Source organism: Podarcis gaigeae, assembly GCF_964106915.1.
Source record: "Podarcis gaigeae genome assembly, chromosome: 4".
In the NCBI taxonomy this organism is placed as follows: domain Eukaryota; kingdom Metazoa; phylum Chordata; class Lepidosauria; order Squamata; family Lacertidae; genus Podarcis; species Podarcis gaigeae.
Window position 1 is genome coordinate 42,148,282 of NC_139677.1, and position 17,431 is coordinate 42,165,712.

At 41.8% G+C, this 17,431-nt stretch overlaps 1 protein-coding gene across 2 annotated transcripts in view; it reads left to right on the plus strand.

Annotated features, from left to right (window-relative positions):
- The first annotated feature begins 5,770 nt into the window (after window positions 1-5,770).
- Window positions 5,771-17,431, plus strand: part of REPS2 (RALBP1 associated Eps domain containing 2) — a 78,281-nt gene continuing 66,620 nt past the window's right edge. For both annotated transcript variants that reach the window (XR_014563102.1, XM_083734318.1), the window contains exon 1: window positions 5,771-6,799. Coding sequence is in view for 1 of the 2 variants with exons in the window: in XM_083734318.1 (XP_083590444.1) it covers window positions 6,557-6,799 (243 nt within the window). In the remaining variant the exon portion in view is untranslated. The remainder of the gene's footprint in view (window positions 6,800-17,431) is intronic.

The window sequence follows — 17,431 nt, forward strand, 5'->3', positions numbered from 1 at the left end:
AGTGTCAAGATGTCATTCCAACATTCATTTTTGTTTTACCACTCACTTGTCACTGGCTATAGTGTGAACAAGCAGTATTTTGCCCAATAGTTTTCCCTCTGTCCTTTACAGGGAGCAATTTGATTTAATGAACCAAACAGTGCTTTGTATTAAGGTGCCTAATGTGTATTTTCGCACACACACACACCCCCAAGTGCCAGGTGCTTTTTTCACGATTACAAAAAATAAAATACTTCTCTCTACATTAATGTGCAGCTAGTGGTTTGGAAATACCTGTTTTGCTGAGTGACCTTATGTGAAAGCATCCCAATCACACTACTGTTAGGCATGCCTGAGAGGAGATATGATAGCCATCTTCAAATATCCCAAGGGCTGTCACATGGAAGAGGGAACATGCTTGTTTTCTCCTGCTCTGGAGGGTAGGACTCGAAACAGTGGCTTAAAGTTTCTGACTAAATGTTCGAAAAACTTCGTGACAGTAAGAGCTGTTCAGCAGTGGAACAGACTCCCACAAGAGGTGACGGACTCTCCTTCCTTGGAGGTTTTTAAACAGAGGTTGGATGGCCATCTGTCATGGATGTTTTAGCTAAGATTCCTGCAGTGCTGGGGGCTGGACTAGATAGCCCTTGGGTCCTTTCCAACTCTTTATGTCACGAAAAGAGCTACAAAGTCTGACAATTAGGGACAGCTCTTCCACAAGAAGCATGACCTTGCTTCACATTGTTCTAGTTCAAGCACAAAAGGTAAATTCTATTGGTAAGGTAAAGATAAATGACCCCTGGACAGTTAAGTCCAGTCAAAGGTGGCTATGGAAACATTAGCAAATAGTGTCTTCAGTCAATTGAAAAGCCAGAAAGTGTCAAGTGTGTTGTCTTCTGTTTTCCTTTCATGATGAAAGGTGCGAGGTAATCTCTCTGGGCTTGGGTCTACGCAACTTGGTTTTCATAGTTAAAAATATATGAGCCTGCTGGATCAGGACAATGTCCCATCTAGCCAAGCATCCTGTTCTCACAGAGGCCTGTCGGAAGTTTGCAAGCAGAATTTGAGCACAAGAGCACTCCAGCTTCCTGTGGTAGCAACTGATATTACTGCCTCCAACTGCGGAGGCACAGCATAGCCATTATAGCTAGTAGCCATCAATAGCCCCCACCTCCATGAATTTGTCTAATCCTCTTTTAAAGCTGTATGTAGAGTAGTTGAAGTCACCCGTGTCTCCTCTTTTGGGTGCTTCCTTGATTTCATTCTTCATCTCAAGATCTCCCTGAGCATTTTGATCAAGGGGATGATAGCATGCTGCTAGTACAAAATGGTTAAATTACCCACATTGATTATGTGGGGAAGGTTGCCCCTTTGGGGATTTCTAGCTTGCTAGACTCCAAGGTTTCTTTGACATACAAAGTTCAAGGCTGACACCTTGAAATAGATGATCCGGCTGACCAGAGAATTATGCTACGTAGAGGGAAATGGGCTTGATCCTATGTCCTTTCCCCAGGCACAGGAGTTGAGCATGAGAGAACAGTTAACGCAGTAGCTTGCTGGTGCTTTGGAATCTGAAATATTCTTACTCAAAGGCATTATTTTCTCAAAATGCCATTCTAATAGAATTGAAAGCACTACAAAAAAATTGCCACATTTAAAAAAAGATATTACATTTTTAACTAATACCAATCCATATTTCAGAGAGACATTTTAAATAATTGGGTTGTTTTTAAAAATGCCTTCTCTACTTGAAAAGTCTCCTTTTGTGGATTTATATTCAGTGGTTCTCAAGGGGCAGAAAACCTCAATATTAAAGTCTAAGGCGAGAAGAATGCCATCAGGTTTGCATTACTGTCTGAATAACTTAAAATATGCAAAGTTTCTTCCTTCTGCTTTGTCTGCATGTTGATCAGTATTTAGCTATAGTATGCACAAATATGAGGGCATTCAGTTGTTATATTTCAGCTGGTGAGTAGGCGTTAAATCCTGCTGCTTTGACTGCACATGCCAGTTCCTTTTGCAGAACCAGCAGGAGCAGCCAACACAGAATTGAACTCCACCCATCACCCCCAATTGCCCAGTGATGTCAGCCAATGGACAAGGTTTGGGGGAAATGGCCTCACTGGCTGCATTGGATCCACTGGTAGGCCAACATTGTCCCATGGGCTGTAGGTTCCCCACCCAATTTACACATATGATAAAATAAATCCACACTCTTTTCTTTTCATGTTAGAGCAGAGCATGAAGGTTGTGAAACAAGCTCATTAACAAGGCTCATTAACTGCTTTATGCCTTACATAAATATGTATCACTGACCATTCAGAAAGGGATTTGAAGAATGGAGCAAATATGAAGGAATGTCTCTTGTTCTCAGGCACTGTTTACTTATTAAATTCTTACATATGAGAAGTATAGTAAATTCCAAGCATACTTTGAACCATAATGAGGCATAATGTACCTTAGCCTGCCTCCTTGTTTTTTATTGTTTTTCATATCTTCATAATAGGTCGTCCTTGGAAACAAGTTACAGATAGGTAGCCGTGTTGGTCTGCCATAGTCAAAACAAAACAAAATTCCTTCCAGTAGCACCTTAAAGACCAACTAAGTTAGTTCTTGGTATGAGCTTTCGTGGTATGAGCTTTCGTGTGCATGCACACTTCTTCAGAAATTCACTTCTTCTGAAGAAGTGTGCATGCACACGAAAGCTCATACCAAGAACTAACTTAGTTGGTCTTTAAGGTGCTACTGGAAGGATTTTTTTTTTTGTCTTGGAAACAAGGGTCAGGTGTCCTCCCAGAGATGCAGTAACATTCTTTGCATTATTCACTTACACATCAGGAAATTCACCAAGAATTAACAAAGGCAGTTGATGCTATAATCACTTTCACTCAGGAAGCTGTCCATGCAGAACCAACTACTGTATAGACTTTTAAGTTATATGAACTGCTTGCAAAGTAAGGTTAGATAGAGCTTCAATAGTTTGTTTGCTTTTTGTGTTCACAAATCCTTACAGGAGGTAATACATTTTTAAATCAAAGTCTTTGCTCCCTCTTTCACATCCTGGGTTTTACATCTACTTCTAGCTGTTTTTGTTTAGCTTTAGAAGACATTTAACGATTCATCTTGAATGTAAGAGTTGGGAGAGGCAATTGCAGAACACCCACTAAAATAAAACACAGCTTGGGTGGCCTTCTGGCGGTATCCTTTTCAATGAAAGGAAAAAAACAGGTGTTAAGTAACACTCTGAATAATCTTGACATGCACACTCAAGATTACGGGAAGATCAAAAGCCATTCCTTGTAAGGGAGTTGCTACAGCCCCTTGATCATTTTGGTTGACCTTAATGCACGGTTTCCAGCTCTACAATATCCTCCTTGAGATGTGGAGACCAGAACTGAACAAAATATTCCAAGTGTAGTCTCTTTCCAGATTTTCTGTAATAGCATATTAGCAGTTGTATGTATGTTTGTTTGTTTGATTCCTTCCTTAACGATACAAAAATGGAATTCATATTATTCACAGCTGCCATATACTGGTGTGCTATCCTCCTAGTAATTGTATAAAGCAGCCATAAATATATTCTGTTAACATCAGCAGGACCAATATGGCTCTAATCCAGTATAAAACTCACGTGCTCCTTGGATGAATATTTGCATAGGAACTGCTTGCATATTTTCTATTTGTATTGAGCTTTACTTGCAAACCCAGATTTTGTTGTGCCTGGATTACCAGGTGTCTTTGCTGTACCTGCCCCTGCTTAAGTATTTACCTTTTTATAGACCTATAAAAGAAACTTAGGATAGTACCCCTTTTCTAATATGTGTTTGGACAATGTGAATGTATGGGATTGAGATCATGCCATTTCCACTGTGTGAAATTACAGGAATTATTGCAGAAAATAACAAAGTCATTGAATATACTTGGCATAGCATATTACCTTGCCATTTCATTATTCAGTGTAAGTCATCTAAAACTTGAAATAAACTCATTTTTATTATAAATGTGAAATAGATGGTCATAGTTGTAATAATTTGGAAATGGGTAATTTGGAAAGGCAACTAACTGCTGGTGACGAAGTGTGACAATTTCAAAACTGGTGACTAATATGCTGCAGTGGATGACAACCTGTTGACTAAATCGAGGCTTGTATCTTCATAGAACATATGTGGTGGCCTTGAGAAAGGTTGTGGTTAGAATAAATGTAAAACACTGAAAAGTACAGTAGAAAATGTTTTTAAAATTGACTTTACATTAGCTGACAATTTAACAAGGAACAAAATCGCTAATATGAGTGCTGAGTTTATCAACTTCCTGTCAATCATTATTGACATATTTACCAGTCTTACATTTTGTGAAATTGGACTGAATAGTTTCTGGATTGTTTAGGATCTAATTTGGTGATGAACGGCTAGCTAAAAATTAACTTGTTCAAATTCATGTGTGGTGGCAATATTGGTTCACACATTTGCTCAACTATGATCTTAAAGAAAGGTCTGATAGAACGTTTAATTTATGCATGATAGTATTCCACCAAATGTGATTCATTGCCAAATAAGACTGATTATTTTGTTTTTATGCACATTTATTAGCTGAGGCTCGAGCCATAAGCATATATTTAACTTTCTACAGCTGTGGCCATACTTAAATATGCAGTTGGCTGTGTCTCTGTTTTCATTTGGCCTAAGGCACAAATGCCTGCAACAGAAGGTTAATAAAAGGATGCAATATCAACTTAAACATTTCCTCAGTTTTCTATACCATTGAAACTAACCCAAACACTGTTTCTCCTTACATCTTCTTTTTTCTTCTCATCTCCATTATGATTGTCAGGTATGTGGAGAATCGAAGCATAAACAAGTATTAAAATATGTTTCATTTTATGTCTGTCTGTTAATAACTCTTCTGTAGTTCAAGAAACTATTCCTATTAAAATATAATCCTCCATCTGTTAAACTTGAATGGTTTCTTATGTCAGTAGGGTGGGTTATTTGAGGTCTACGTGTAGTAAAGGCAAAATAACATAACATACTGGAAAAATGGTCTATCCCTGCAAATCTGCCATCTTTGCAATGGAATGCACTGCACACCCAGCAGGTTGTTTTTAAAAGGCAAACAGGAGCATAGTAGGTTTTAACCGGGAAGACAGCAGGTGTTTGTCTGAAAACTTCACTGCAGGCCATTCTCTCTTCCCTGTTATTTATTTAATAATCACTTTTCTAAAGATAGGGTTCTCTAAAGCAGTTTTCAAAGCAAGCCAAAAACTCAAAGCAACCCAATGTCATCAAACCAGTTTTAAACTGCATGTCTATTTATATCCCACTCCAAGTACCTGAGGTAGTTATGTTAACTGCAAAATCTTCTTGCCCTGTTGGTCACCTTTCCCTGGCCCACCAAATTAAAAGCTTGAGCACAAAGGTTTTTGCACTACTTCTGGAAAACCATGTTGGTCTCCAAGACGCAACTCCTGGGGGCTGATATCCCTTTGGCCTCCCCAATAAAATATGTGAGGGGGTGCCCACCCCAAATTGATAGGCATTGCCATTCAAATGGTGCGCGTGCGCCGCATCTTGTGATCAATTATGCGACGTGGGGTCTCTTTGGACCCCCCCCCCAATATTTCATTCAAGTGGGCACCCTTGCCAAGACCAGGGCTTTTTTCGGGGGTACTCACCAGAACTCAGTTCCATAACCTTTCAGGTGAGTGCCATTGCTATTCTAAGAGAGAGGTGTCCCTGGTGAGTTCCGGCACCCCCTTTCTCTCCCTAGAAAAACAGCACTGGCCAAGAAGTATCCATTTTGCTAAGACTTTTACCCCACGGTCACCTGCACCCACCCTCTGAACTGGGCTTCGAGTTAAGTCTTTAGGTGAGAGGAAATTCCACAGCTAACCCCAGGTGGCCTCTGCTGGGCACACCTTGGTGCCCAGATGCCAGAGAGATTTAAACGCGGTGGGGCTGCTTTTTTCATGGGGGGGGGGAGGGCTCTCTGCACATGCTCAGATGCGCAGCCCTACTGCGCTATTCTTCGAAGAGCAGGGCGTCAGGGTCAAGCAAGCCCGTCCCTGAGGTGGCCATGTGGGCATCTAGCGTTTCTCCTCAGAGTGTGGCTCTCACCCCACGGAGGCGGCGACGGCGGCGGTTGCCTCCTGCTCCAGCCCGGCGTGTGGAGGTGGAGGCTGCGGAGCGGGAACGCCGTTTTGGGCACGTGCCCTGAGGAAGCTTTTTTTCTTCCCCTTCCCTCCCCTTCCCTTTCCCGAGCAGCTGCCGCCGCCGCCGCTTCCCGCTCTCGGCTTTCTGAGGAAAACCTCTGAGGGAAGCAGAAGAAGAAGGCGCGAAGAAAGCTTCTCTCCGTCTCCCGCCGCCTCCTCCTCCGCCTCCCCCCTCGGGCAGCACTGCAGAGGCAGCTCCGCTCCGCACTGGGGAGGAGGAGGAGGCGGGGGAGGCCGCCGCCGCCGGACGGAGGACGAGGCTCAGCCGGGGCTGCTGCAGAGGCTCCTCGCTCGCCCCTCTCGCCCGCCGCCAGGAGTTTCTCTCCGGCCTCGGGAGTCGCGCCGCCCCCTGCCTGATTCCCCGCTGCCATGGAGCCTGGAGCAGCAGCAGCCGCCGCTGCTGGGCCGGCAGCCGCCGCCGGAGCCGCGGCGCTCTTCCTGGCTGCGAGCGAGCAGCAGGGCTACTCCGAGCTGTTCTCGCTTTGCGGCGGCGGCCAAGCTGCGCCCGAGGCGGGGGGACCGGCGGGAGCGACCCCAGCCGCCGCCGCCGAAGGGAGCAAAGTGGCGGAGTTGTTCCGGGCGTCGCAGCTGCCTGCCGAGACGCTTCATCAGGTAAAGTAGTAGGAGGGGCGCGCAAACACACATAAACGTGCAGAGTGCCTTCTGGGCGTGTGCAGAGTGCCTTCATCCTAACTATTAGCGGGTGAGGTTTTTTCCCCAGGTTGGAGAGTTGCACTCTGGTTGTGCCTAAAAATAGAGAGATGCTGTGACTTTCTCCCACGAGGTTGTGTGATTCGCCTGTCTGATGTGCCCCCAGCCTCATGACGAGTCCTTGATATGTGGTGCAAGAACAGAAACATCTGTTTCTGTTGTCTTTCTCTGTGTCAACGTTTTTTTTTGTTTTGGTTTTTTGTACGCTCTTGTTCTGTTTCTTCTGTCTCCTTTCGTTAGTAAGGTACACACATGCCTTTGAGTACAGGGAGTGGTGTTTAAACTGTGGCTCCTGTCAGATTGCAGAGTATAGGTAGACAAACCTTTTCAGTACAGAGTTGTAGGAAATATGTGTGCTGTTAGCTTGTAAAAGTGAACTGCTGTTTATTTTATACTCAAGAACATCTTGAGGATAGAAAAAGCAAATTCACCCTTTAGTTCCCATTGCCCTGTATACAGATTCTTGGTTTGATCTTTGCAAGAAGTAATCCTAATAAAACCCACACAAGAGTAGATCTCATTACAGCTCCTATCTCACTTCTGAATTGTTTTTGAATTTTGTTACCTATTGCACCTATTGGTACTTGGTGTTTGATTCCAGAATGCTGTTCATTCGGTCATGTAGTTCACATGTATTGTAACTGCTAATTTTTCACACTGGGAGTCAGATTGTAGATTGCAATGGAAGGGAGCCTTAGTTTTATGCTGTCTCATCATCCCACTTCCTTTATTTCCTCAGAAGTCCACAAAGGGAGGTGAAAACAAATGAAAACTGTAGTAACTTGCAGCTGTAAAGGCACACACTGTTTGTTATTGTTTGATATATACCTCCTCCTCTATCAGCTGCAAAAATGTTGCAGCTGTCTTTATATAATAGACATTTCCTGTTGCTTTTTTAAAAAAAATTATTTTTTTGGCAAGCAGTAGCCTCTGAAAATTTTGCTCCTGAGTTTAACATCGTTACTTTAAATATTAATTTTAAAATATTGCACTAACAATAGATGCTATTTCACCTTCAAGGGGCTAATATTTTTGCTAGTAGTGGATGATAGACACTTGTTGTATGCATTTGTGTTATTTTGGGATGAATTAAAGGTTGAGATCCTTTGGGATACAAACGAAACGTTACTCATGCATACCACTCCAGTTACAAGATAGAGTAGAAGAAGTTGAGTTTTTAGTTGCCTTTGAGAATCAAGTTGTTTGCTTGATCCAAAGAACACCGAATACAGTAGAGAACTGTACACCCACTGCTGTTTCCACATTTTGAGACCTCCAGCCCACTGTAACCTAACTTGGAAATAATTAGAACTGTCAAAGGAAGAAAAGGAATGTGCATCTGGCATCAGTCATACACAGACAACTTCTATTGATTGAAGTTGGTTTTATTTCTGATCAAGTAAGTTCAGGATTGTAGCCAAAGAGTAAAGTTTACACAAAAGCCAGTTAATGGATTCTATAGTTCTCTACCCCACTCCCACCCCACAGCAGCTGCCTTCTGCGCCCATACTGTGCAGATCCGGACATAGTCATATGTTCCTGTTCTCATTTTTGTTAGTGGATTAGAACAGAATGTTCTTGGGGATAGGGGTGGGGGGTTGGAAAGGCTGATATAACCCCAGATTTATTAATGATATTTCTCAATTGGATCTACATTTCTACCCATTTCAATAGACACAACTGTATTTTAAACTGATTGCATATCTGCAACAATTTGGGCACCAACCTCCCTGGGGTTTTATTGGGTTTTTTTGCCTGTGGAACCATGCAGTATTGATTCATTATCACAAAGCTTCTAATAGTATGTGAAAAGGTAGAGGAACACACAGACTGTAGTTCATATATAAGAATATAACTTCAAAACACTTGTTGTAAATCATATAGCAAGAAGTATTTTAAAATCTAGGTTGGGATGCAGGTAAAGCTAGCCAGGCCTTAAAGGCACTAATAATTGTCTCCTGTTTCCCTAGAAACTGTCTGTTGTTTGTTGCTTGCTGCTGTACCAATATGGGCACTTGTTACTCTTTCAAGTGGTTCTGTGTTAAGTTTTTGAGATGTCATTCTGAGATGTCATTTGCATAAAATGTTATCTATAAATTATTCCACCAAACATTGTTCCTCTGCATTGTGCTAATCACCTTTCAGGAGAGCGAATAGTGGCCCTGATCCAGTGCACAGAAATACATTTTTCCTTTGCAAACCTCTTCCTGTGGTTTATGATGTAAAGAAAAGCTTATCTTTGAACATGCCGGTTTTGGTTCTTGCATTGTTGCTTGATGTTATCTGTACAGAAGTGGTAGATTTTAAAAAATATTTCTCAGACCTAGGTAAAGAATATGGTTTGAACTAGCCGTACATAAAATCTTCATTAGTTTTTGACACTTGCAAAAATGCACAGTCCTTGCCCTAAGTCCTTTTTAAAAAATGAGAGATAAGAAGGAATGTCATTATGGGGAAAAGTTGTCACCCCTTACATTGTAATGATCCTTCTAGTAGTGCAGATGGAAGCAGGTCAGATTTGAGGTATGCAGACTTGTAAAAGTTGGATGAACACTGAATACTATTGTAATTCAAGCCTCAAATGTTCTCCAGGTTAGATGAGTCCTAAAGGTTGTAGCAGTTCAGGCAGCTAGAGCACAAAGCTAGACCTGGCACCAGTAGTCAGCAAGGTCAGGTACTGGCCAAGGGCTCTAGGTGCTCAGAAGACTTCCTTACCAGCCTGTGCAAGTCATGTCATCACTCCTTTCGCCACTGGGCCCCTACATAACTGTTTCAGTGGCCAGCAGCTATGAATGAGAGTGAAGCTTGGGTTCCATCTGTGGTTGGCTGCCCACTATCATAATGTATCTCAAATGCAATGCCCTGCATTTGAGGTACATTATAATCTTTAAAACCCTATCTATAGACCTATAGAGGGGACAGACAGCAGGCATCAGCAGGACATGCAGATGGCCCCCTGAATCCTTGTGCTAGCCCTGATGAAAGCAGTGCTTATGGAACTGAACGGCAAGGCTGGTCTCTGTTGGTTGGATGATTTTGTAGAGTATTTGAGGGTAGCATTCTACAGTCAGTAGGTAACGTTACCCAGTTTGGGTAATAATGACTCCTATTACTTAGTACTCAACATAAAGTTAAGCTCCAGCTTTGGTAATATAGAAACTGCCATTTTTTGTTCTTTGTTTTGCTTGAGTTCTCAACCTAACAAGGAACCTGTCTGTTTCACTTAAAGCTGGAGGCAGAGCTGCTAGATGTTATATTATTAAAAATGGGGGATCAGCTACCGTCTGTTTCATAGGTGTAATTTGAAGCCTGCATAGCACCTGGTAGAGACTAATCCCTTTAAGCCTGCTATCTCCTCTTACACTCCATCATATGACTTTGACTAAAAATGCAGACTTTGTAGCTTCAACTTCAAACTGGTTTCTTTTCTCTGTCACGCACACAGCCATACCACTTTGCTTAACATCCAAACATCCAGCCTGATGAATAGCTCTGAAAAACTTGAAAGCTTGCCCACTATTTTGTTAATAGCGTAGATTGCCTGACAGTTGATGTTAGATTTTTTCCTTATAGACCAACATGGAGTATTGTGTTGTGTTGTGTTGTATTGTTTTTGGCTTTTTGTGAATTAGTAGTAGTTCATTGCTTAGTGTAATACCATCTTGGGCTTTCTCAGCAACATATTAGGTTCTTTTTATGCATCTTTTAAAAACATATTTGTGATAAGAAAGCTTTTCAGGTTTTTATTTTTCTGTGTAGAACATTACAGTCTTCTGTTTTTTGTTCTTAATTTTCTAAGTTATGCTTAAAATGCTCAGCTATAGCATTAAGTAATTCATTGATACCACAGAATTTGGGTGTGGGTGTGTTAATTTATGTGGTAATCATATGAACTGCTATATATGATTTCATTATTCAACATTTCTTTTTATCAGTTTGCTCTAAGACAAACAAAACTTTCTTTTTTAACCATTAGGAAATAAATGCTTTAAAAATGTGCTAGGAATATGAGGTGACAATTTTGTATGTTAGCTTTGCTGCTGATGGCAGGAGGAAGCACCCATTTCAGGAAAAGACTTTCAACTGCATTTAATAGATAGCTTATGTATTTTGAAATAAATCTGTCAGTTGAAGTTACTGAGTGTTAAAATGTTTTCTCATTAGTACCTAGCATCTGAAGAAATCTTAGAGCTGTTTGAAATTTGCATGCAGGATACCTATGTTTAGATGCCCTGGCTTAATTTTGGAGTACAGGTGATCTTTGAGAGACTATAGTAATACGTAATCTAGTTTGAAGTCTCTGCTGTTGTCTGGCCGGGTGGTCTTTCAATGTTTTGTCATCAGAACACTGTAAGATTTTGGTAAGTTTACAGTGCAGGATTACTGTCATTATGTGGCTGTAACCATGCTATTTTTCTGGAAAAAGAGGTCCTGGAGCTCACTGTGAACTTCTCCCTTGTTCTCTTAGAATGGAAATGGTGTCTACCTGAGAGGTACTGGAGCTGAGCTCTGGTGACCTCTGCCTGAAAAAAAACACCTTGGCTGTAACTCTGATAATGTGCCTCTTTCTGCATTAGATTTATCTTTCATTTCCTTCACCATTGCCACTCCAATCTTCAGTGAGGCTAACAAGTTTAGGGGGAGGTTTTTGTCAATTTTATGGAAACATGGCTGGCTTTTCTTTTTCTTTTTAAAAAAAGTGCAATGGTGCTGTGATAAGAAATAAAAATCAAGGTTTTTCTCTTGACCTTGCCAATTTCACTGGAAAACAGAAGGGCAAGGAGATGGGGGAAGGAAATGGAAGTTTTGGAGATATCCACATTCACAGAAAAAGAGATGAACCAAGAAAGGAAACATCTGCTAATAATGTACAAAGACATACTTTTCTGACGTTCAATGCCTGACATTCAGTGCCCTTAAAAAAAATTGGGTTGTGTGTGATTGGGTTCTTCTTGATTTTATTTTGATTATGTATTCTGTATTTTTATGTTGTGAGTTTATCCTGTGAACTTCCCTGAGACCTGCGGATATAGGGCGGTATACTAAATAAATAAATAAAGTTAAGGAAGGTGAGGTTAGCTGTAAAAAAAGGCCATTCCCAAATGTGTACAAGTCTATGGAAAAATTGATGGGTGAAGGAATTGTGCTTCACATAGAATCCATCTGTTTGTGGGTGATGTACAGTTCAGGAAAGGTGAAATTAGATTATGTATCTACTTCCTGTATGTCTATTTACAAATCTGATACAAGCATATTTTAAAACTGAATTCCTGTTTTTCACATAGGCATAACACCCACAGGAAATAGGCTTTATATTGCTTTGAATACCACTATGAAAGTGGTTTTAATTTTCTCAAGTTGCTATCTCAAAGCACTATGGAAGAAGCAATATTGAACTAAAAGTCCAAATGTCTACCATGAGGTTACATCACACCTACAAGTTTAGGACGTGATTAATCTCATGCAGCAATGAGTTAATAGCTAGTAGTTATAATTTGAAATGCAAAATTACTACAGACCATTTTTAGCCAGACAGTATTCAGATCTGAATGCTGGAGAAAATGCACATCGCAAATACATTATTTTATTATCGCCCACAGTACATGTCTCAGAATTTCATCTGAAGCATCGGAAGGTAGTGTTTTAGATGGAGTGCTAACCTAATTTGATCTGATGGAACCTCTCCAGGAAACCTGAACTATGAATTTTTGTAAAGCTGTATACCTGTGGAACAAGTCTGTCACCTGCATCAACTTGATACTATCAGGTTTATGCTTGTTGGAACTTAATGAGATGCTGATACGAAATTGCTGCTCAATAGGTGGCTACTGTTGTTGTAGCAACATCACTTTCTTTTATGGCCAATCATGTGTGACCTGACTTTAAAGGGCCTGCAAGTAAGTAGTGTATCTGCTGTTGTCATACTATAATCCAGGAATATAGCCTTGGAAGGACATGTGCATAATTCCTACCCAAATTTTGTGTTTGCAGTGTTATGAAACATCTGCTGAAACTATTCTAGCAAAGACATTAATAATTTTTAAAATCTTTATATAGGGAACAAGAAGTAAAAATAATGGATCATATCCAACCAGGTTTTCTTTGGAGGAGCAATTGGAATTGCTATGTTCATCAGTTTCAAAGGCTTTATTATGAGGAGGACTAATATTGGCTATAACCCTATGTTTGAAATACTGGGTTGCAAATTGATGCTAGATTCTCAGAATAGTTATTGCCGTGATGGGATGTTTGCTGGTATTTTCCTTATTCCAAACTGTACAGTGTTGTCATGGAAAAATGTTCCTATACCATTATTTTCTGTGGGGATACAGCATGTTGTATAGTGAATAACTATTCACTTAATACAGTGGAGAGAGATGCCTTTTCCAACATTTGATATTGTTTTATAGTCCAACACCTAGTCCAACATCTTGATAATATTGTGAAATATGGATGCAGGGGCTGATTTTGCTTTGTGATCTTGCTGAACAAAGGGAAGGACCATTGCCAAATAGTAGACCTCAAATCCTTGATGCCCCAGATTATCAGTTTCCCAGTAGCATGACAGATAAAGATCCTTGTCTAAGACCTTGGAGTTTTGACTTTCTTTCAGAATTAAACAATGCTGTACTAGATGGCCTAGGCTGATTCTGGGTAAGGCAGCTTTCTGTATTCATACTCCATGACCCAGATTACCTGTCACACTAAGCCAAATGGGCAATCGTATGAAGATCACAGCCACTGCACCACTTCTTTGTCCTTCTGTGCTGTGCTACCCAAGGGCTAAATGATAGTTTGGCTTAGCATTGCATTTGAACCTGAACTTGTTGTTTGTCAAGGCAAACCACAAGGTGTAATCAAAGTTTGCTTTTGGTTTGGGGAAGATAATCCATGAGTCCAGGCTCAGACATAATTCTAAGCTAAACCTCAAGTAGCGCACCAGGCCTTTGGCTGATTAATATTCTACAGCCTTTTAAATGTGTTTGTGGGAGAGCGGGTTATTGTTATGTTTTGCTTTAGTTTTAGCTATCTATCTTGTGAACCACACTGAGAGCTTCGAATGAGGGGTGGTATATAAATTTATTTTTTAAAAAAATACTTGTTGTTTTTATAAACATAAACTCCCCCGTGTTTAGAGTAAAGAGCTTTTATTCATGCATAGGAAATTGTTTTATTAAGGACAATGTTTTTTAAATTTTTATTTTTTAATTTTCAAATATCCCAGGGTTCAGTTATGTAACTTGTTTTTATCATGAACTACACAGACTTATATGCAAGGGCATAAATTAAACTGTATGGTATAATGTCTTCACAATGTCAATAGGCACACAGTGTTGCAGTTGTAAGGACCTGTTTTTGAGCTGTTGTAATTGTGCATATTGCAAGGGGGCATGCTTTCCCTGCCCCATGTGGTGGTGCTGGAACATAGAATTTGTGCCTTTGTCCAATCACAGTCATTAATCACATGAGCATAGAAAGCATCTGCAGTGGGCCACAATGTTTGTTCATATCTGTGAAAAATGCTGACGTGGCCCCCAGAAAATGGCACCTGCTTATATTTACAGATGGTAGCAGAAAGGTGGAAGGAATAGCAACAGCAACTAGGCTCTGTTCCAAAAACTATGAATGTAATTCTGCTTGCCCACCTGTGAGTGTGTGTGTTCTGGTTTTGTTTAATGTCGGTATGCTCCAATAAGGTTTTACCCTATTCAATGGAACCGCTGGCAAATATTGTACAGCTGGGGGTTGATAAGAATGGTAAGTGCAGAACAAAAAATCTGGGGCAAAACTCCACAAAGATCAAAATGAAAATCAGGGCAAAGTATTTTTTGGAATGTAGGAGAGGGACTTAAAGCACATTCTGTCCTGGAATGGTAACTGGCTGTTCAAAAGAAAAAAAATTGGTGATGGGTTCACGAAAACCCTTGTTCTTCCTAACTAGCTCCAGATTTTCTATGCAGTGCCTCAGTTAGAGCTGGCCCACTCCATATTGAGAGCAATATCTTTCAGCAGCAGTAATCTGTTGTAGCAAGTGGCTGGATTTTCCCTTCAATTCATAGTTTTTCAGCTCAAGTGCACATATGACAGAGCATTGAAGATTCAATTTATATTGAGAAATAAGCCATATAAGAACATAAAGGGCAGAATATGCTTTGAGGTTTTGCAATTCTGGCTCTCATTTAAAATATTTTTAAACTAGTCTCTCAAATTTTTCAGTTTTCCCCTCACAATCTTTTGATCTTTCGCTCGCACTTTTCTTAAGTCAGTCTTGAATGTGAGCTGCTATAGCATTTTGAAAGCTTGAGTTTCTTGTCCAGTTAATTATTTCCAATCTAGTTGTTCACAAACAGATGGAAGCAGGTGTGTCATGACAGAGGTGGTCAGCAGCTTAAGTGTTGAAAACTACATTGGAGATATTTATGATACTGTATCCAAGTCTATATTTGCTACATTGCAGATTAGAAAGATTTTTTTTAAAAAAAAACAACTTTAAGTAGTAGAGCACCTCCTTTCCATGCAGAAGGCTCCAGATTCAGTCTCTGGCATTTGCAGATTAGACTGGACATGGCCCTTATCTGAACCATGACTCTTGTCTCTGCACTATAATGGCACTGTTTTTAACTTCTACTACCTCTTTTGATGACAATGTTATATAGGATTGCCATATGTCTGGGATTTCTCGGACATACCTGAAATATTGTATCCGAAAAGAGTGTCTGGGTGGAAATCAGCTAAATGCGCAGGAAAATCTGTATGGCAACCAATGTCGGCAGTGTTGATTTTGCCGATTTTCCTAAGGAAAAGCTCAACAACTTTGCCCAAAATGCTTTTTAAAATATGGCAACCCTGTGTTATAGTCACCAGTGGTCAAACCCATCTGTAGGTGAGCATAGGATTGTGACTAAGTTCAATTCCTTCTCCACTGTGGCTCTGTTGCTGCCTGTTTTTAGGGTTTGTGTAAGCATTGCACTTGTGCCATTATAAGTGTGGTGCTATGTCGTCTCCCTGATGCTGGCATATCTTTGGGCTCCACTGGGATTTGGCCAGCCAGCATGAGTTGAGGATAGGGTTGTGCTGCCAGTTAATTAAGCACAAGTATGAAACTTTTTTCAATGTGGGGGGAAAATCTGAGGAAAGAGCTTTATTTTATGAAGAGTAGTCATCTTGCATGTTCTTAGGAAAAGAGAAGTACTTTCATAGGGTATACTGAGTAATATGCAAACTCAGAGTCTCCTTTTCAGGTTTTGTTCATTTAGGCATTTTGGTTGTGTAAAGTGAAATAACATTGTTATTTTTAACTCAAATAGCTTCTGGGAGCGAGATTAAATTATCATTCCCTCCGTGCCCCATTTTCATAAAATCATAGTGCTAATAGTAGCTGGGAAGGGGAGTTTGCTGGAACCATGGTGGGAAGAAGTATTAACTCATTTCCCACACACTACGGTCCTGCTTCCGCACAGGTGTTCCCGTTTACTTTGTTAAAAGCATGGTAGTTGCTTTCATGCAACAAATGAAACCTCTGGTTTGACCCTAAGAGATTTTCTGCATACTGTATATGCAGAAGCACATTTTCACTTGAACCATAGGCAAGCTTGCACACAAAACACAGTTTCTGGTAATTCTGACAAACTAAGACCTAGAGATGTCATATTTACAGCACACTTGAGGAATTATAGAATCCTAGAATTGGAAGAGATCATGAGAGTCTTCTAGTCCAATCCCCTGCAATACAGGAATCTTTTACCCAAGGTGAGGCTTGAACCCGCAACCCTGAGATTAAGAGTCTAATGCTCTACCAACTAAGATCCTAAAGTTGGAATGGTCAGCATGAGTAATATAGTTCAATCCAGTGGCGTAGCGTGGGTTGTCAGCACCCGGGGCAAGGCAAGTAATTTGCGCCCCCTAACCCCTGGATTTTAGCACTCTAATGTGAGCGCGCCCCCCCAGATGTTGCGGCCGGCCCCCCTGCACCCCCCCACGCTACGCCATTGGGGCTGGGGGCGAGTGAAGGAACCAAGGACCCCCCCTTAAGGCTCAGCAGGAATTTATTAAATTTATTATTTGCGGAGCCCCCGCGGGCCGAGGCAGCCGAAGCCCCCTCCCCTCGGGCGCCTCCCCGACCTCTCCTCTCCTTGGGCGCTCCGAGGCGCTCCAGATCCGGGCTTGGCGAGCGCCTCTCCTCCCCCCAGCCTGGTCCGGGGGCTTCCAGCCGCGCTCCGTCCTCGCCCGCCGCCCCCCCGCGGCTGAGGCTTGCACTGAGAGCCGGAGCCAGCGGCGCCCCCTTCCGCCAGGAGACCCTCGCCCGCCCGCCGGCTTCCTCTCGGAGGGTTTGGCTCCTCCCTCCCAGGCGGCAGAAGCAGCCGCCGCCTGTGGCTGGGCCGAGGGGATGGCGGCAGCGGGGGTGTGTGGAGGCTGCCCGTGCCCGGCCAGGCGTTGGTGGCGGCGTCGGCGCTGCTGCAGCGGCTGCTCCTCCTGCGAGCAGTGAGTGGAGCGCAGCCGCGGCGGCGGCGGGCGCGCGCGCGCTAGGGCGCA